This window comes from Pseudophryne corroboree, chromosome 3 (assembly GCF_028390025.1).
Source record: "Pseudophryne corroboree isolate aPseCor3 chromosome 3, aPseCor3.hap2, whole genome shotgun sequence".
Taxonomy (NCBI): Eukaryota; Metazoa; Chordata; class Amphibia; order Anura; family Myobatrachidae; genus Pseudophryne; species Pseudophryne corroboree.
The window spans coordinates 181479125-181501181 of NC_086446.1; the positions used below are offsets into that span (position 1 = coordinate 181479125).

Below are 22057 nucleotides of genomic sequence, written 5' to 3' on the forward strand. Positions count from 1 at the left end.
CAAGGGTGTCTCTTCTGTGGTGGCTGCAGAGTGCTCATCTACTAGAGGGCAGCAGATTCGGCATTCAGGACTGGGTCCTGGTGACCACGGATGCCAGCCTGAGAGGCTGGGGAGCAGTCACACAGGGAAGAAATTTCCAAGGAGTGTGGTCAAGTCTGGAGACTTCTCTCCACATAAATATACTGGAGCTAAGGGCAATTTACAATGCTCTGAGCCTAGGAAGACCTCTGCTTCAAAGTCAACCGGTGCTGATCCAGTCGGACAACATCACGGCAGTCGCCCACGTAAACAGACAGGGCGGCACAAGAAGCAGGAGGGCAATGGCAGCAAGGATTCTTCGCTGGGCGAAAAATCATGTGATAACACTGTCAGCGGTGTTCATCCCGGGAGTGGACAACTGGGAAGCAGACTTCCTCAGCAGGCACGACCTCCACCCGGGAAAGTGGGGACTTCATCTGGAAGTCTTCCACATGATTGTGAACCGTTGGGAAAGACCAAAGGTGGACATGATGGCGTCCCGTCTGAACAAAAAACTGGACAGGTATTGCGCCAGGTCAAGAGACCCTCAGGCAATAGCAGGGACGCTCTGGTAACACCGTGGGTGTACCAGTCGGTGTATGTGTTCCCTCCTCTGCCTCTCATACCCAAGGTACTGAGAATTATAAGACGGAGAGGAGTAAGAACTATACTCGTGGCTCCGGATTGGCCAAGAAGGACTTGGTACCCGGAACTTCAAGAGATACTAAGAAGGGACTTGCTTCAGCAAGGATCATGTCTGTTCCAAGTCTTACCGCGGCTGCGTTTGACGGCATGGCGGTTGAACGCCGGATCCTAAGGGAAAAAGGCATTCCGGAAGAGGTCATCCCTACCCTGGTCAGCCAGGAAGGAGGTGACCGCACAACATTATCACCACATTTGGCGAAAATATGTTGCATGGTGTGAGGCCAGGAAGGCCCCACGGAGGAATTTCAACTCGGTCGATTCCTGCATTTCCTGCAAACAGGAGTGTCTATGGGCCTCAAATTGGGGTCCATTAAGGTTCAAATTTCGGCCCTGTCGATTTTCTTCCAGAAAGAATTGGCTTCAGTTCCTGAAGTCCAGAAGTTTGTCAAGGGAGTACTGCATATACAACCCCCTTTTGTGCCTCCAGTGGCATCTCAACGTAGTTCTGGGATTCCTCAAATCACATTGGTTTAAACCGCTCAAATCTGTGGATTTGAAATATCTCACATGGAAAGTGACCATGCTGTTGGCCCTGGCCTCGGCCAGGCGAGTGTCAGAATTGGCGGCTTTGTCTCACAAAAGCCCATATCTGATTGTCCATTCGGACAGGGCAGAGCTGCGGACTCGTCCCCAGTTTCTCCCTAAGGTGGTGTCAGCGTTTCACCTGAACCAGCTTATTGTGGTACCTGCGGCTACTAGGGACTTGGAGGACTCCAAGTTGCTAGATGTTGTCAGGGCCCTGAAAATATATGTTTCCAGGACGGCTGGAGTCAGGAAAACTGACTTGCTGTTATCCTGTATGCACCCAACAAACTAGGTGCTCTTGCTTCTAAGCAGACGATTGCTAGTTGGATGTGTAGTACAATTCAGCTTGCACATTCTGTGCACATCCAAAATATGTAAATGCCCATTCCACAAGAAAGGTGGGCTCATCTTGGGCGGCTGCCCGAGGGGTCTCGGCTTTACAACTTTGCCGAGCTGCTACTTGGTCAGGGGCAAACACGTTTGCAAAATTCTACAAATTTGATACCCTGGCTGAGGAGGACCTGGAGTTCTCTCATTCGGTGCTGCAGAGTCATCCGCACTCTCCCGCCCGTTTGGGAGCTTTGGTATAATCCCCATGGTCCTTACGGAGTCCCCAGCATCCACTTAGGACGTCAGAGAAAATAAGAATTTACTTACCGATAATTCTATTTCTCGTAGTCCGTAGTGGATGCTGGGCGCCCATCCCAAGTGCGGATTGTCTGCAATACTTGTACATAGTTATTGTTAACTAAAACGGGTTATTATTGTTGTGAGCCATCTTTTCAGAGGCTCCGCTGTTATCATGCTGTTAACTGGGTTCAGATCACAGGTTGTACAGTGTGATTGGTGTGGCTGGTATGAGTCTTACCCGGGATTCAAGATCCTTCCTTATTGTGTACGCTCGTCCGGGCACAGTATCCTAACTGAGGCTTGGAGGAGGGTCATAGGGGGAGGAGCCAGTGCACACCACCTGATCCTAAAGCTTTTACTTTTGTGCCCTGTCTCCTGCGGAGCCGCTATCCCCATGATCCTTACGGAGTCCCCAGCATCCACTACGGACTACGAGAAATAGAATTATCGGTAAGTAAATTCTTATTTTAAGTCATCTGAAATAGTGACTCCTAGATCCCTTTCCTCCTCAGTAGTTTCCAGTATAGTGCCATTAATACTGTATTTAGCTTTAGGATTTTTGAGACCCAAGTGCATGATTTTGCATTTTTTGGCATTAAACTGTAATTGCCAGACTCTTGACCATTCCTCTAGTCTACCTAGATCCTCAATCATTTGTTTCTCTGACGTCCTAGTGGATGCTGGGACTCCGTCAGGACCATGGGGAATAGCGGCTCCGCAGGAGACAGGGCACAAAATTTAAAAGTTTGACCACTAGGTGGTGTGTACTGGCTCCTCCCCCTATGACCCTCCTCCAAGCCTCAGTTAGGTTTTTGTGCCCGTCCGAGCAGGGTGCAATCTAGGTGGCTCTCCTAAAGAGCTGCTTAGAAAAAGTTTGTTAGGTTTTTTTATTTTCAGTGAGTCCTGCTGGCAACAGGCTCACTGCAACGAGGGACTTAGGGGAGAAGAAGTGAACTCACCTGCGTGCAGGATGGATTTGCTTCTTAGGCTACTGGACACTAGCTCCAGAGGGACGATCACAGGTACAGCCTGGATGGGTCACCGGAGCCGCGCCGCCGACCCCCTTGCAGATGCCGAATAGAGAAGAGGTCCAGAAACCGGCGGCAGAAGACGTCTCAGTCTTCATGAGGTAGCGCACAGCACTGCAGCTGTGCGCCATTGCTCTCCGCACACTTCACACCAGCGGTCACTGAGGGTGCAGGGCGCTGGGGGGGGCGCCCTGGGCAGCAATGTAATATACCTATTCTGGCTAAAATATATCACATATAGCCCCTGGGGCTATATGGATGTATTTAACCCCTGCCAGGTTCCAAAAAAACCGGGAGAAGAAGCCCGCCGAAAAGGGGGCGGGGCCTATTCTCCTCAGCACACAGCGCCATTTTCCTGCCCAGCTCCGCTGCGAGGAAGGCTCCCAGGACTCTCCCCTGCACTGCACTACAGAAACAGGGTTAAAACAGAGAGGAGGGGCACTTATTGGCGATATTTATAATATTTGAGCTGCTATAAAGGGAACACACTTATTAAGGTTGTCCCTATATATATTTATAGCGCTTGGGTGTGTGCTGGCAAACTCTCCCTCTGTCTCCCCAAAGGGCTAGTGGGGTCCTGTCTTCTATCAGAGCATTCCCTGTGTGTCTGCTGTGTGTCGGTACGTGTGTGTCGACATGTATGAGGGCGATGTTGGCGTGGATGCGGAGCAATTGCCTGTAATGGTGATGTCACCCCCTAGGGAGTCGACACCAGAATGGATGGCTTTGTTTATGGAATTACGGGATAGTGTCAGCACACTACAAAAGTCGGTTGACGACATGAGACAGCCGGCAAACCAGTTAGTACCTGTCCAGGCGTCTCAGACACCGTCAGGGGCTGTAAAACGCCCTTTACCTCAGTCGGTCGACACAGACCCAGACACTGACACTGAATCCAGTGTCGACGGTGAAGAAACAAACGTATTTTCCAGTAGGGCCACACGTTATATGATCACGGCAATGAAGGAGGCTTTGCATATCTCTGATACTGCAAGTACCACAAAAAGGGGTATTATGTGGGGTGTGAAAAAACTACCGATAGTTTTTCCTGAATCAGAGGAACTGAATGAAGTGTGTGATGAAGCGTGGGTTACCCCAGATAGAAGACTGCTAATTTCAAAGAAGTTATTGGCATTATACCCTTTCCCGCCAGAGGTTAGGGCGCGCTGGGAAACACCTCCTAGGGTGGATAAGGCGCTCACACGCTTATCAAAGCAAGTGGCGTTACCGTCTCCTGATACGGCCGCCCTCAAGGATCCAGCTGATAGGAGGCTGGAGAATACATTAAAAAGTATATACACACATACGGGTGTTATAATGAGACCAGCAATCGCCTCAGCCTGGATGTGCAGTGCTGGCGTGGCTTGGTCGGAGTCACTGTCTGAAAATATTGAGACCCTGGATAGGGACAGTATTTTACTGACTATAGAGCAGTTAAAGGATGCATTTCTTTATATGCGAGATGCACAGAGAGATATTTGCACTCTGGCATCAAGAGTAAGTGCGATGTCCATATCTGCCAGAAGAAGTTTATGGACGCGCCAGTGGTCATGTGATGCGGATTCCAAACGACATATGGAAGTATTGCCGTATAAGGGGGAGGAATTATTTGGGGTCGGTCTATCGGATCTGGTGGCCACGGCAACGGCCGGAAAATCCACCTTTTTACCCCAGGTCACCTCCCAGCAGAAAAAGCCGCAGGCTTTTCAGCCGCAGTCCTTTCGTTCCTATAAGAACAAACGAGCAAAAGGACATTCCTATTTGCCCCGAGGCAAAGGAAAGGGTAAGAGACTGCAACAAGCAGCTCCTTCCCAGGAGCAGAAGCCCTCCCCGGCTTCTACAAAGGCGTCAGCATGACGCTGGGACCTTACAAGCAGACTCAGGGGCGGTGGGGGGTCGCCTCAAACATTTCAGCGCACAGTGGGCTCACTCGCAGGTGGACCCCTGGATCCTGCAGGTAGTATCTCAGGGTTACAGGTTGGAATTCGAGAAGTCCCCTCCTCGCCGTTTCCTAAAGTCTGCTTTGCCAACGTCTCCCTCCGACAGGGCGACGGTATTGGAGCCCATTCACAAGCTGTATTCTCAGCAGGTGATAGTCAAGGTACCCCTCCTACAACAGGGACAGGGGTATTACTCCACGCTATTTGTGGTACCGAAGCCGGACGGCTCGGTAAGACCGATTCTAAATCTAAAATCTCTGAACCTGTACATACAAAAATTCAAGTTCAAGATGGAGTCACTCAGAGCAGTGATAGCGAATCTGGAAGAAGGGGATTTTATGGTGTCCTTGGACATCAAGGATGCTTACCTTCATGTTCCAATTTGTCCTTCACACCAAGGGTACCTCAGGTTCGTGGTCCAAAACTGTCATTATCAGTTTCAGACGCTGCCGTTTGGATTGTCCACGGCACCCCGGGTCTTTACCAAGGTAATGGCCGAAATGATGATCCTTCTTCGAAGAGAAGGCGTCTTAATTATCCCTTACTTGGACGATCTCCTGATAAGGGCAAGATCCAGAGAACAACTGGAGGTCGGAGTAGCACTAACCCAAGTAGTGCTCCAACAACACGGGTGGATTCTGAATTTTCCAAAATCCCAACTGATCCCGACGACACGTCTGTTGTTCCTAGGGATGATTCTGGACACTGTTCAGAAAAAGGTATTTCTTCCGGAGGAGAAAGCCAGGGAGTTATCCGATCTAGTCAGGAACCTCCTAAAACCAGGAAAAGTATCTGTGCATCAATGCACAAGAGTCCTGGGAAAAATGGTAGCTTCTTACGAAGCGATTCCATTCGGCAGATTCCATGCACGAACTTTTCAGTGGGATCTGCTGGACAAATGGTCCGGATCGCATCTGCAGATGCATCAGCGGATAAAATTGTCCACAAGGACAAGAGTGTCTCTGCTATGGTGGTTGCAGAGTGCTCATCTGTTAGAGGGCCGCAGATTCGGCATACAGAACTGGGTCCTAGTGACCACGGATGCCAGCCTGAGAGGCTGGGGAGCGGTCACACAGGGAAGAAACTTCCAGGGCGTGTGGTCAAGCCACGAGACGTCTCTTCACATAAATATACTGGAGCTAAGAGCAATCTACAATGCTCTAAGCCTGGCAAAACCTCTGCTTCAGGGTCAGCCGGTGTTGATTCAGTCGGACAACATCACGGCAGTCGCCCACGTAAACATCCCGGGAGTGGACAACTGGGAAGCAGACTTCCTCAGCAGACACGATCTGCACCCGGGAGAGTGGGGACTTCATCCAGAAGTCTTCCACATGATTGTGGTCCATTGGGAAAGACCAATGGTGGACATGATGGCGTCCCGCCTCAACAAAAAACTGGACAGGTATTGCGCCAGGTCAAGAGACCCTCAGGCAATAGCTGTTGACGATCTGGTAACACCATGGGTGTACCAGTCAGTGTATGTGTTTCCTCCTCTGCCTCTCATACCAAAAGTACTGAGAATTATACGGCAAAGGGGAGTAAGAACGATACTCGTGGCTCCGGATTGGCCAAGAAGAACTTGGTACCCGGAACTTCAGGAGATGCTCACGGAAGATCCGTGGCCTCTACCTCTAAGACGGGACCTGCTTCAGCAGGGACCGTGTCTATTCCAAGACTTACCGCGGCTGCGTTTGACGGCATGGCGGTTGAACGCCGAATCCTAAGGGAAAAAGGCATTCCGGAAGAGGTCATCCCTACCCTGGTAAAAGCCAGGAAGGAGGTGACTGCACAACATTATCACCGCATTTGGAGAAAATATGTTGCGTGGTGTGAAGCCAGGAAGGCCCCGACGGAGGAATTTCAACTGGGTCGATTCCTACATTTCCTGCAAACAGGATTGTCTATGGGCCTCAAATTAGGGTCCATTAAGGTTCAAATTTCGGCCCTGTCGATTTTCTTCCAGAAAGAATTGGCTTCAGTTATTGAAATCCAGACTTTTGTAAAAGGAGTACTACATATACAGCCCCCGGTTGTGCCCCCAGTGGCACCGTGGGATCTTAATGTAGTTTTGGATTTTCTCAAATCCCATTGGTTTGAGCCACTCAAATCGGTGGATTTGAAATATCTTACATGGAAAGTAACCATGCTACTGGCCCTGGCTTCAGCCAGGAGAGTGTCAGAATTGGCGGCTTTATCGTATAAAAGCCCATATCTGATTTTTCATTCGGACAGGGCAGAACTGCGGACGCGTCCTCACTTTCTGCCTAAGGTGGTTTCAGCGTTTCACCTGAACCAGCCTATTGTGGTGCCTGCGGCTACTAGCGATTTGGAGGATTCCAAGTTGCTGGACGTTGTCAGAGCATTGAAAATATATATTTCAAGGACGGCTGGAGTCAGAAAATCTGACTCGCTGTTTATACTGTATGCACCCAACAAGCTGGGTGCTCCTGCTTCTAAGCAGACGATTGCTCGTTGGATTTGTAGCACAATTCAACTTGCACATTCTGTGGCAGGCCTGCCACAGCCTAAATCTGTCAAGGCCCATTCCACAAGGAAGGTGGGCTCATCTTGGGCGGCTGCCCGAGGGGTCTCGGCATTACAACTCTGCCGAGCAGCTACGTGGTCAGGGGAGAACACGTTTGTAAAATTCTACAAATTTGATACCCTGGCTGAGGAGGACCTGGAGTTCTCTCATTCGGTGCTGCAGAGTCATCCGCACTCTCCCGTCCGTTTGGGAGCTTTGGTATAATCCCCATGGTCCTGACGGAGTCCCAGCATCCACTAGGACGTCAGAGAAAATAAGATTTTACTTACCGATAAATCTATTTCTCGTAGTCCGTAGTGGATGCTGGGCGCCCATCCCAAGTGCGGATTGTCTGCAATACTTGTACATAGTTATTGTTACAAAAAAAAAAAAATCGGGTTGTTATTGTTGTGAGCCGTCTGTTCAGAGGCTCCTACGTTTGTCATACTGTTAACTGGGTTCAGATCACAAGTTGTACGGTGTGATTGGTGTGGCTGGTATGAGTCTTACCCGGGATTCAAAATCCTTCCTTATTGTGTACGCTCGTCCGGGCACAGTATCCTAACTGAGGCTTGGAGGAGGGTCATAGGGGGAGGAGCCAGTACACACCACCTAGTGGTCAAACTTTTAAATTTTGTGCCCTGTCTCCTGCGGAGCCGCTATTCCCCATGGTCCTGACGGAGTCCCAGCATCCACTACGGACTACGAGAAATAGATTTATCGGTAAGTAAAATCTTATTTTTACCCCACCTGGTGTGTCTACCCTGTTGCATACCTTTGTGTCATCTGCAAAAAGGCATACTTTCCCTTTAATGCCATTTGCAATGTCACCAATAAAGATATTAAAAAGCACTGGTCCAAGTACAGATCCCTGGGGTACTCCACTGGTAACATTTCCCTCCTGTGAATGCACTCCATTTACCACAACTCTCTGTTTTCTATCCTTCAACCAAGATCTTATCCATTCAATAATCCTAATATCCAATCCCAAACTTTCAAGTTTATTTAGCAGTCTGCGATGTGGAACTGTGTCAAAAGCCTTACTAAGTCTAGATAAGCTATATCCATGGCTCCACCTTTATCCATCACTTTAGTCACACAATCAAAAAAGTCAATAAGATTTGTTTGACATGATCTCCCCCCCAGTGAATCCATGCTGTTTGGGATCCTGTAAATTGCCGGATTTGAGATAATCTACAACTCTTTCTTTTAAGAGTGTTTCCATCAATTTCCCTACTACTGATGTAAGACTCACTGGTCTGTAGTTGTTTGCCTCTTCCTTGCTTCCACTTTTGTGCAGTGGGACTACGTTTGCTCTTTTCCAGTCCCCTGGAATTTCTCCTGTAGCTAATGACTGGTTGAATAATTCTGTCAATGGTGCTACCAGCACCTCTTTAAGTTCTTTTAGTATCCTTGGATGTATCCCATCTGGCCCCATAGATTTGTCCACTTTCAGCTTTGAGAGTTCTGTTAGGACCTTCTCCTCTGTAAATGTACTTGTTTCATTTTCCTGAATATCCCTGCAACTTAACTGTGGCCCCTTTCCCTCTCTTTCAGTAGTAAATACTGAGCAAAAATAATCATTAAGATGATCTGCTATTAAATTGTCTCCTTCAACAAGACTCCCAGTGTCCGTCTTTAGTTTTATAATTCCGCCTTTTGTTTTTCTCTTTTCGCTTATATACCTAAAAAAGTTTTGCCTCCTTTACCCACTGACTGGGCCATTTTCTCCTCAGCTTGTGCCTTTGCACATCTGATTACCTTCTTTGTCTCCTTCTGTCTAACAAGATATATCTTTTTGTCTTCATTATTTTGTGTCTGCTTATATCTCCTAAAAGCCATCTTTTTTGCTCTCACAATATTTGCTACTTCTTTTGCAAACCACACTGGCTTCCTTTTTCCTTGTGTTTTTCCTAACAGTTTTGATACAAAGGTCTGTTGCCTTTAATATTGCACATTTGAATGTTTCCCACCTCTCCTGCACTGTTTCCAAGTTCCTCCACTCTGCCAAAGAATCACTTACACATTTTCCCATCCCTACAAAATCAGCCTTCCTAAAATCCAACACCTTTTGTTTTTGTATGGGACGAGTCAGTCTCTGTCTTAATGCTGAACCATACTGCTTGATGATCACTGGATCCCAGGTTTTCACCCACTTTTACGTCCGATAATCTGTCTCCATTTGTAAGTATTAAGTCTAATATTGCGTCTTTCCGAGTGGGCTCCCTCACCAATTGGTGGAGGGATGCTCCCTGAAGGGAATTTTAAAATGTTCCTACTTCTAGTGGAACTAGCAACAGACACCTCCCAGTTTACATCAGGAAGATTAAAGTCTCCCATGATTATTACCTCTCCTTTTTAATGCCATTTTAGTTATGTCCTGCAATAGGTTCTTGTCAAGTTCCTCTTCCTGACCTGGTGGCCTGTATATCACGCCAATACGAATAATCAACTTTTCCCCTGTTTCTATGGTCACCCAAAGGGCCTCAGTTCTATAGCCAAGGCGAAGATAAGTGGGGAGAGGGCATCCTTGCCTGGTGCCATTAGATATATCAAACCCATATGATAAACACCCATTTACAGCAACCCTGGCAGAGGGTGAAGAGTAACGCCAAAATCGAATCCAGTATCCTCTCCCTGATGCCGAAACACTGCAATGTGGCTCGTAAATTATTGCCAGTGTAGCCTGTCCAAAGCAATTAGAAAGCATTCTAAGGAATAGAATACAGAAGTTACTTGAAGCCAAAAAGGTTCTTAATAGGAACCAACATGGATTTGTAAAGGACAGATCATGTCAAACAAACTTACTAGGCTTTTATGAAACTGTTAGTGTGAACCTTGATCAGGGTAAGGAGGTAGATGTAGTCTTTTTAGACTTTGCCAAAGCTTTTGACAGTACTGCACATGAGACTCATCTATAAGCTACAAGAACTAGGACTAGGGAGCAAAATATGCACTTGGGTCAGTATTGGTTAGATCAGGCATTCCCAACCACGGTCCTCAAGGCACACCAACAGTGCAGGTTTTAGTGATATCCAGGCTGCAGCACAGATGGTTAAATCAAAATAACTGAGCTACTAATTAAGTCACCTGTGCTGAAGCCTGGATATCACTAAAACCTGCACTGTTAGTGTGCCTTGAGGACCGTGGTTGGGAATGCCTGGGTTAGATAATAGAGAGTAGCGCGTTGTGGTAAATGGAACTTTTTCAAATTGGACTGAATTACTAAGTTGTGTGCCACAAGGGTCTGTTCTCGGGCCGCTAAATTTCAACATTTTCATTAACGATCTAGCAGTAGGTCTAGAGAGCATGGTGTCAAATTTTGCATACGATGGCAAACTATGTAAGGTTATAAATTCGTAGGGGGATGCGGAGTCTCTCCAGAACGACATAGTTAAACTGGAATCATGGGCAGCAAAATGGAGAATGAGTTTCAATACAGACAGGTGCAAGGTAATGCACCTTTGTAGCAAGAACAAAAATAACACCTACATACTAAATAGGGTGATTTTAGGGGACTCCGTACTGGAAAAAGACTTGGGTGTTCACATAGATATCAAACTAAGCGGCAGTATCGAAAGTAGGATTGCAGCAAAAAAAGAGGACACACTGTACACTAGCATGTATAAAGAGGGGAATTGATGGTAGGGATGAGTGTTATACTCCCACTATATAAATCACCAGTGATGCCTCATCAGGAATACTGCGCACAATTTTGGGCATCATACTACAAAAAGGATATCCTGGATCTGGAAAAGGTTCAGAGATGGGCGACCAAACTAATTAAGGGAATGGAGACGCTGGAATACGAGGAAAGACTTGCAATGCTTGACGTGTACACTGGAAAAGAGGAGACATGATCAACATGTATAAGTATATGAGGGACAATACACAGAGCTAGCAGGGGATTTGTTTTTGGTAAGATCAGCACAGAGGACACGTGGACGTCTGCTTAGGTTAGAGGAGAGGAGATTCCACACACAGAGGCAAAAAGGTTTTTTCACAGTAAGGACAATACGAGTTTGGAATTCCCTGCCTGAGAGAGTAGTAATGGCGGACTCGGTCAACACCTTTAAGAATGGGCTAGATAAATTCCTAATGGATAAGGATACACAGGGCTATGGTGCATAGATCAGGCGCTATAGTTAAAAAAAAAAAAAAAAAAAAAAACGGAAAAAAAAAACACAACTGCCAACTTTATCGACAGATAAAATTAGTCCTGAAAATAATACAGCGTAGGAGAACTCAAATAGGTTGAACTCGATGGACAAATAAGCCTTTTTTTTTTTTTTTTTTTTCAACCTCAAACTGTTAGAGGTACCAGCCCTCATTACAGAGCTGTAGCGGCTGCCGGCTTTGGGATGCGCATGGAGATCTTGCGATAACAGCGAGATCCCACACATGCGCAGTGGAGCAGGCTGGGCAGGGAGACACAGCGCTTCAGCATGGGCTGTGGGACTGATGGGGATCGTCAGAGTGGGGAGTTTTCACTCTCCCAGCTTCGTCAAACAAGATGTTCTTACAACTTGTTGCTACTGCTTCCTGGGTTGCCTCGGTAAAGAGGTGAAGCAGGAAGAGTTACACCAGCATATTGTGTCTTTATAATCCACATCCCCTCCTCCTCCTCTGTTCTGGTATACTCCCACCTAGGCTGTGATATATTGCCTGCTTACTCTAGCCTAGCTGATAAACATGTGGCACATTTAACTGCATTAGATAGTTATTGTTAATATTTCCTTATTTTAATAGGACTTTCTCTAGGCATATTGTCTGGTATTGAAGTGACCAGATTCATAAACTGTTTTTGCTGCTTTCTATAAATTGCATTGGTGTAGTCTAGGGTGGTCTTCTGTATACCGGCGGTCGGGCTCCCGGCGCTCAGTATACCGACGCTGGGAGCCCGACAGCCGGCATACCGACACTTATTTTCCCTCGTGGGGGTCCACGACCCCCATAGAGGGAGAATAAAATAGTGTGGCGCGCCACCGTGCCCGTAGCGTGGCGAGCGCAGCGAGCCCGCAAGGGGCTCATTTGCGCTCGCCACGCTGTCGGTAAGCCGGCGGTCGGGCTCCCGGCGCCGGTATGCTGGTCGCCGGGAGCCCGACCGCCGGCCAGCCGTAGTGAACCCGTAGTCTATGTATTCCTGGGACTCTGGATTTTTCTGCACTCCAGAGAATTAAATATTTCTCTAACGTCCTAAGTGGATGCTGGGGACTCCGTAAGGACCATGGGGAATAGCGGCTCCGCAGGAGACTGGGCACAAAAGTAAAAGCTTTAGGACTACCTGGTGTGCACTGGCTCCTCCCCCTATGACCCTCCTCCAAGCCTCAGTTAGATGTTTGTGCCCGAACGAGAAGGGTGCACACTAGGTGGCTCTCCTGAGCTGCTTAGTGAAAAGTTAGTTTTAGGTTTTTTATTTTCAGTGAGACCTGCTGGCAACAGGCTCACTGCACCGAGGGACTAAGGGGAGAAGAAGCGAACTCACCTGCGTGCAGAGTGGATTGGGCTTCTTAGGCTACTGGACATTAGCTCCAGAGGGACGATCACAGGCCCAGCCATGGATGGGTCCCAGAGCCGCGCCGCCGGCCCCCTTACAGAGCCAGAAGACTGAAGAGGTCCGGGAAATCGGCGGCAGAAGACGTCCTGTCTTCAATAAGGTAGCGCACAGCACCGCAGCTGTGCGCCATTGCTCTCAGCACACTTCACACTCCGGTCACTGAGGGTGCAGGGCGCTGGGGGGGGGCGCCCTGAGACGCAATAAAAACACCTTAGATGGCTAAAAATACATCACATATAGCTCCTGGGCTATATGGATGCATTTAACCCCTGCCAGTTTTTCCTTAAAAAAGCGGGAGAAAGGCTGCCGAGAAGGGGGCGGAGCCTATCTCCTCAGCACACAAGCGCCATTTTCCCTCACAGCTCCGTTGGAGGGAAGCTCCCTGGCTCTCCCCTGCAGTCCTGCACTACAGAAACAGGGTAAAACAAGAGAGGGGGGGCACTAAATTTGGCAGATTAATAATACAGCAGCTATATAAGGGAAAAACACTTATATAAGGTTATCCCTGTGTATATATATATATATATATATAGCGCTCTGGTGTGTGCTGGCAAACTCTCCCTCTGTCTCCCCAAAGGGCTAGTGGGGTCCTGTCCTCTATCGGAGCATTCCCTGTGTGTGTGCTGTGTGTCGGTACGTTGTGTCGACATGTATGAGGAGGAAAATGGTATGGAGGCGGAGCAATTGCCTGTAATAGTGATGTCACCCCCCTAGGGAGTCGACACCTGACTGGATGGTCGTATGGAAGGAATTACGTGATAGCGTCAGCACTTTACAAAAGACTGTTGACGACATGAGACAGCCGGAAAAACAGTTAATACCTGTCCAGGCGACTCAAACACCGTCAGGGGCTCTAAAGCGCCCGTTACCTCAGATGGTCGACCCAGACACGGACACTGACTCCAGTGTCGACGGTGAGGAAACAAACGTATTTTCCAGTAGGGCCACACGTTACATGATCACGGCAATGAAGGAGGTTTTGAACATTTCTGATACTACAAGTACCACAAAAATGGGTATTATGTGGGGTGTGAAAAAACTACCCGTAGTTTTTCCTGAATCAGATGAATTAAATGAGGTGTGTGATGAAGCGTGGGTTTCCCCCGATAAAAAAACTGCTAATTTCTAAAAAAATTATTGGCATTATACCCTTTCCCGCCAGAGGTTAGGGCGCGTTGGGAAACACCCCCTAGGGTAGATAAGGCGCTCACACGCTTATCAAAACAAGTGGCGTTACCGTCTCCGGATACGGCCGCCCTCAAGGAGCCAGCTGATAGAAAGCTGGAAAATATCCTAAAAAGTATATACACACATACTGGTGTTATACTGAGACCAGCAATCGCCTCAGCCTGGATGTGCAGTGCTGGGGTGGCTTGGTCGGATTCCCTTACTGAAAATATTGATACCCTGGACAGGGACAGTATATTATTGACTATAGAGCATTTAAAGGATGCATTTCTATATATGCGAGATGCACAGAGGGATATTTGCACTCTGGCATCAAGAGTAAGTGCGCTGTCCATTTCTGCCAGAAGAGGGTTATGGACGCGACAGTGGTCAGGTGATGCGGATTCCAAACGGCATATGGAAGTATTGCCGTATAAAGGGGAGGAGTTATTTGGGGTCGGTCTATCGGACCTGGTGGCAACGGCTGGGAAATCCACCTTTTTACCCCAGGTCACCTCTCGGCAGAAAAAGACACCGTCTTTTCAGGCTCAATCCTTTCGTCCCCATAAGGGCAAGCGGGCAAAAGGCCACTCATATCTGCCCCGGGGCAGAGGTAGGGGAAAAAGTCTGCAGCAGGCAGCCTCTTCCCATGAACAGAAGCCCTCCACCGCTTCTGCCAAGTCCTCAGCATGACGCTGGGGCCTTACAAGCGGACTCGGGTACGGTGGGGGGTCGTCTCAAGATTTTCAGCGCGCAGTGGGCTCACTCGCAAGTGGACCCCTGGATCCTGCAGGTAGTATCTCAGGGGTACAAATTGGAATTCGAGACGTCTCCCCCTCGCCGGTTCCTGAAGTCTGCTTTACCAACGTCTCCCTCCGACAGGGAGGCGGTATTGGACGCCATTCACAAGCTGTATTCCCAGCAGGTGATAATCAAGGTACCCCTCCTACAACAGGAAAAGGGGTATTATTCCACGCTGTTTGTGGTACCGAAGCCGGACGGCTCGGTGAGACCTATTTTAAATCTGAAATCCTTGAACACTTACATACAAAGGTTCAAATTCAAGATGGAGTCACTCAGAGCAGTGATAGCGAACCTGGAAGAAGGGGACTATATGGTGTCTCTGGACATCAAGGATGCTTACCTCCATGTCCCAATTTGCCCTTCTCACCAAGGGTACCTCAGGTTTGTGGTACAGAACTGTCACTATCCGTTTCAGACGCTGCCGTTTGGATTGTCCACGGCACCCCGGGTCTTTACCAAGGTAATGGCCGAAATGATGATTCTTCTTCGAAGAAAAGGCGTCTTAATTATCCCTTACTTGGACGATCTCCTGATAAGGGCAAGGTCCAGGGAACAGTTAGAGGTCGGAGTAGCACTATCTCAAGTAGTGCTACGACAGCACGGGTGGATTCTAAATATTCCAAAATCGCAGCTGATTCCGACGACACGTCTGCTGTTCCTAGGGATGATTCTGGACACAGTCCAGAAAAAGGTGTTTCTCCCGGAGGAGAAAGCCAGGGAGTTATCCGAGCTAGTCAGGAACCTCCTAAAACCAGGCCAAGTGTCAGTGCATCAATGCACAAGGGTCCTGGAAAAATGGTGGCTTCTTACGAAGCGATTCCATTCGGCAGATTCCACGCAAGAACTTTTCAGTGGGATCTGCTGGACAAATGGTCCGGATCGCATCTTCAGATGCATCAGCGGAAAACCCTGTCTCCAAGGACAAGGGTGTCTCTCCTGTGGTGGTTGCAGAGTGCTCATCTTCTAGAGGGCCGCAGATTCGGCATTCAGGACTGGGTCCTGGTGACCACGGATGCCAGCCTGAGAGGCTGGGGAGCAGTCACACAGGGAAGAAATTTCCAGGGCTTGTGGTCAAGCCTGGAGACATCACTTCACATAAATATCCTGGAGCTAAGAGCCATCTACAATGCTCTGAGCCTAGCAAGACCTCTGCTTCAAGGTCAGCCGGTGCTGATCCAGTCGGACAACATCACGGCAGTCGCCCACGTAAACAGACAGGGCGGCACAAGAAGCAGGAGGGCAATGACAGAAGTTGCAAGGATTCTTCGCTGGGCAGAAAATCATGTGATAGCACTGTCAGCAGTGTTCATTCCGGGTGTGGATTCACCCGGGGGAGTGGGGACTTCACCCAGAAGTCTTCCACATGATTGTGAACCGTTGGGAAAAACCAAAGGTGGACATGATGGCGTCCCGCCTCAACAAAAAAAACTAGACAGATATTGCGCCAGGTCAAGGGACCCTCAGGCAATAGCTGTGGACGCTCTGGTAACACCATGGGTGTACCAGTCAGTGTATGTGTTCCCTCCTCTGCCTCTCATACCCAAGGTACTGAGGATCATAAGAAGGAGAGGAGTAAGGACTATACTCGTGGCTCCGGATTGGCCAAGAAGGACTTGGTACCCGGAACTTCAAGAGATGCTCACAGAGGACCCGTGGCCTCTACCTCTAAGAAAGGACCTGCTCCAGCAGGGACCCTGTCTCTTCCAAGACTTACCGCGGCTGCGTTTGACGGCATGGCGGTTGAACGCCGGATCCTGAAGGAAAAAGGCATTCCGGATGAAGTCATCCCTACCCTGATCAAAGCCAGGAAGGATGTAACCGTACAACATTATCACCGTATTTGGCGTAAATATGTTGCGTGGTGCGAGGCCAGGAAGGCCCCTACAGAGGAATTTCAACTGGGTCGTTTCCTGCATTTCCTACAAACAGGACTGTCTATGGGCCTAAAATTAGGGTCCATTAAGGTTCAGATTTCGGCCCTGTCGATTTTCTTCCAAAAAGAACTGGCTTCAGTTCCTGAAGTACAGACGTTTGTCAAGGGGGTACTGCATATACAACCTCCTTTTGTGCCTCCAGTGGCACCTTGGGATCTAAATGTAGTTTTGGGATTCCTAAAATCACATTGGTTTGAACCACTTTCCACTGTGGACTTAAAATATCTCACATGGAAGGTGGTAATGCTGTTAGCCCTGGCTTCAGCCAGGCGTGTCTCAGAATTGGCGGCTTTATCCTATAAAAGCCCTTACCTAATTTTTCATACGGACAGGGCAGAATTGAGGACTCGTCCTCAATTTCTCCCTAAGGTGGTTTCAGCATTTCACTTGAACCAGCCTATTGTGGTGCCTGCGGCTACTAGGGACTTGGAGGACTCCAAGTTGCTGGGGCCCTGAAAATATGTTTCCAGGACGGCTGGAGTCAGAAAATCTGACTCGCTATTTATCCTGTATGCACCCAACAAGCTGGGTGCTCCTGCTTCTAAGCAGACTATTGCTCGCTGGATTTGTAGTACAATTCAGCTTGCACATTCTGTGGCAGGCCTGCCACAGCCAAAATCTGTAAATGCCCATTCCACAAGGAAGGTGGGCTCATCTTGGGCGGCTGCCCGAGGGGTCTCGGCTTTACAACTTTGCCGAGCAGCTACTTGGTCAGGGGCAAACACGTTTGCTAAATTCTACAAATTTGATACCCTGGCTGAGGAGGACCTGGAGTTCTCTCATTCGGTGCTGCAGAGTCATCCGCACTCTCCCGCCCGTTTGGGAGCTTTGGTATAATCCCCATGGTCCTTACGGAGTCCCCAGCATCCACTTAGGACGTTAGAATTATCGGTAAGTAAATTCTTATTTTCTCTATTTCTCATAGTCCGTAGTGGATGCTGGGCGCCCATCCCAAGTGCGGATTGTCTGCAATACTTGTACATAGATATTGTTACAAAAATCGGGTTGTTATTGTTGTGAGCCATCTTTTCAGAGGCTCCTCTGTTATCATGCTGTTAACTGGGTTCAGATCACAGGTTGTACGGTGTGATTGGTGTGGCTGGTATGAGTCTTACCCGGGATTCAATATCCTTCCTTATTGTGTACGCTCGTCCGGGCACAGTATCCTAACTGAGGCTTGGAGGAGGGTCATAGGGGGAGGAGCCAGTGCACACCAGGTAGTCCTAAAGCTTTTACTTTTGTGCCCAGTCTCCTGCGGAGCCGCTATTCCCCATGGTCCTTACGGAGTCCCCAGCATCCACTACGGACTATGAGAAATAGAATTATCGGTAAGTAAATTCTTATTTTTGCTAATTGAAAGCTGTATTACAAGCTATAGATGGATGTTGTGTTAAGTGCTATGAGCAGCAGTGTAGTATTTGTAGGGTGAAGTAAGAAGCATTTGTCCACTGTTGGACTGTAGCTGTAGCACAAAGTGATATTTTTCACCATTCTTTGTGTCCAATTTCTCGGTCAGGAGTTTACAACATCCGGATCATCAAACACAGACTCTGGGAAAGTGAATGGCAGCTTAGAGACCAAATACAAATGGGCTGAGTACGGACTGACTTTCACAGAGAAATGGAACACCGATAACACTTTGGGAACAGAAATTGCCATTGAAGACCAGGTAACTGACCGTGTCCATTTGTCCTTTTACATGTAAGTGTTTTATATCTGAGGAATGTGCGTTATGTATCAGTGGCAGTCTGTCTAGTAATCTCTATTTGCACACGTGTCTGGCGAAAAGTTTTCACTTTAGAATTGTAGAAAGCCTGATGATCTTGATGTTGTGCTATTTGTTTGCATTCTTTCTGACAATTAGGACCTTGCAGAATGTGCAACCTATTTGAGGTCCAGCTCTTGCTGATACCTAAGGGTTTATACAATTTATAAAGTTTTTGACACATTAGCTAAACTTGTATATTCTTAACGGTTATTTCATACAGACATAACTGCATAGTTTTCGCTGAAGGAAGCATGGTTAGTAAGGTTTGCACCTAAATGGCTATATTGTTTTACTTGGCGTGCAGTGTTTAACTTATTGTGGTATCTCGTTTTTGTGCAGACGAGGGTTTAGCCTTTACTTGTCTGTCATGAGATGTATAATTGTTGAATATCTTGTTTCTCAGATTGCTAAAGGCTTAAAGCTGACATTCGACACAACTTTTTCACCAAACACGGGGTGAGTAGCTTTAGTTTTTTAATACTGGCTTTACTTTGGTTCCTAATGTATTTGCGGCTCCTCCTCTCCTGCAATGCAGAATCTTCCCATGTTCTTCCTACATAGGTGACATGTTCGTAAGGTTTAAATTAATAATTTCAGGTCCATGACGGTAAACTTTCGTTATAAATACTAATTGTGTCCTACACGCAAGTTTTAGACCAATATTTATATTGACCACTCGTATTATTTCGTATTGGGTCACCTACTAAGGTACACAAACCTAATGGTCCTTACCATTGTGCACTTCTGTTCTCTTAATTAATGAGGATGCCTGCTTCTGCGTTTTCCCAAGTTCTGCTTCACTTTTTGCAACCAACTAAGGAATTTTTGGTGTGTAAAAAGGGAAAAGTGTTAAAAACAAAACCAATTAAGCTTGAAGGAAGGAGAAAAAAATAAATTTTGCAGCTGACTAGTGGGTAATTGTTTTATTTTTAAAATGCCTCCACAGGGTGGACTTCCCATGAAATGCATTGTAAAGTAAAAATATTTTCTGTGGCTTTTGGGGATCTAATTTACCCTTACTTAAGCTAACACAATCAGTGCAATATATGGTTATGCAGTCAGGATGTTGAATGTTATGATGTTGATATGGTCAAAATTCCAATATCTGAATTGACATAGTAAAAAAATGTTTAGAGTTGTGCTAAAATTTGCTTGTCTGACATGCTGCATTTCAACGCAATTTACCAAACCCCTGTTTATGTGCAGGATTTTGGAAACTTTCATTACTTTAAGGTCTGTGCTGAGCAGTTGCAGCATTTATAAACTGAATATAATTGTGAGGAATACTTTTGGTCTGTTTGAGTAGCACCTAATGCTAGCATAACTCCAGGCGCCCATTGCAAACTTAATGCTAACACGACTGTGCACATTCTAAGTGGTGCATATCTATGCAGTCATACAACCCTACTTTAGGTCTACAAGAGCAGTTTGAACCATTATCATGCCCACTTACACCTACCCCATGCTAGGTGACCCATCTAAATTTGGCATCCTTTTTGCATAACTCTTAATAGCATGTAACTTTCATATTGTTGCCACCCAGAAATGCTAACTTGGTGGCCACAGAGAAAAGACTGGTGCACGGTAAGTTTGCGAAGGTGCACGTATTGCGGGTCGCATATGCATTTTTCTGAAATGCACTAGATATGGCTGCGTTCAGTCTTGCCTTTGACACAGTCCTTAGTTTGCTGTGCAGAGGTAGAATTACAGGTTTCTAGCTCAAATCTTAGTAGGTAACGCTATATCTAGACAGAACTTTAGGTGTTTCCCATTGTATTTCTGCATTAGCTACAGATCTGGAATGCAAACAACGATTATTTCAGACTCCAAAGTCTACTATAGCCAAGGGAAAACGTTTCATTGGTCTTTAACTGTATTTGCCTCTTTAGCATTTATCTGTGACACCTGGGGAAGGATAGATTTTGATATCTTTCTCTGAAAAGTGGCCTGTCTGTGTACAAGATGGTTAAATGTAAAGCGCGAATGGTGTAATGGTTAGCGTTACTGCCTCACAGCACTGAGATCATGGGTTCAATTCCCACCATGGCTCTAACGGTGTGGAGTTTGTATATTCTCCATGTACTTGTGTGGGTTTCCTCCGGGTACTCCGGTTTCCTCCCACACTCCAAAAATATACTGGTATGTTGATTGCCTCCCAACAAAAGTTAACCCTTAGTGTGTGTATGTGTGTACATGTTGTAGGGCGGAATATGTGTGCACTATATAAATAACTGGTGATAATAATGCAGAGTGAAGCATTAATGTAAGAAAGCAGAGCATGGACTATTTGACTGGTGATAAATTATCACATGTAGAAGTGGAGAGGACGTGCAGTGTCCCAGCTCTTCCCAAACGGAACATAAGGACCCCTAATTCTCTACTCCCACACTCCTAACCAGCAAAAAGATACCCAGGGGGTCCCCCTTACCCTGCTGCCAACACCTGGGGAACCCGCGGAGTCGGGGAGCGCTTTTAAGCGCTCCTGCGGACTGCGGCCTATCCCCCCAAACGGAAGCCGGGGCCTGGAGTAGAGATGACGACTGACGGCACCCGCCCGCCATCCACCCGTTACACACGGGCTTCCTGCTGAGACCGGGCTACCCTCCCTGCACTCACGGAGACCCGCCGGCGGGACAAGGGGATGGACCTCTACGAAGCGGTGAGTGCGCTCCATAGCCGGAGCCTGCCCTGCGATCGCTGCGCCGGCTGCCCGCACTGAACCGCCTGGACACTCGCAGGCTGGCTGCCCCCCTTCTGCGGCTCTGAGATGTGGCGGCTTCTCCCGCCCGGCTGCCTCGGAGGGGAGACACGCTGACCCCTCACCTCACACGCTATATAGAGCTCAGGGCCCGCCGCACTCCCGGACACCCGGCCTTGGAAGATCCCGGCCAGGGATTGCTGACCCGTCTGGCGCAATACATCCTGCATGAAGGCACACTCTCCCCTCAGCACCACACTCCTATATAGGTGCTAGAGAGGCTTAGATATCCCTCTGCTCTTGGGGCTGGATTGCAGAGCCGGGGGAGCTCCATCACCCTCCTGCAGGCTGAGGCCTAGTTCCCCTCCTGAATCCGGGGACTCCATTTCTACATCATACCCAGCAGGCACCGATACTCACCAAGCCACAGGCTCCACACTGCAGCTCACTTCGAAGACTCCCCCTAGTGGCTACTCTGGGGTAATTTACTGAAGAAATACATTTCTGCTTAAATAAGAGATATTATATGATCACATCTCAGTCTCTCAGAGCCTATAATGCTTTAAGATATGCACCTAAACCGGCTGCCGTGGCCACTGACGCCGTAATGTGCCGCTGATGCCAACCCACGGGGAGCCATACCGCTGAAGGCACTCTTATGCTAATCATATCTCACCTCGTCAACTCGATCCCGGGAAATTAAGCTTCTCGATGCTGACTGAGTGATGCCCAAGAACAAGAAATCTTCCCAGAAGACCG

At 47.8% G+C, this 22057-nt stretch overlaps 1 protein-coding gene across 1 annotated transcript in view; it reads left to right on the plus strand.

Moving 5' to 3' along the window:
• Nucleotides 1–22057, plus strand: part of VDAC2 (voltage dependent anion channel 2) — a 60616-nt gene that overhangs the window by 28916 nt on the left and 9643 nt on the right. Inside the window, exons 4-5 of the mRNA XM_063958681.1 lie at nt 18349–18501; nt 19004–19056. Coding sequence (XP_063814751.1) covers nt 18349–18501; nt 19004–19056 — 206 coding nt within the window. The remainder of the gene's footprint in view (nt 1–18348; nt 18502–19003; nt 19057–22057) is intronic.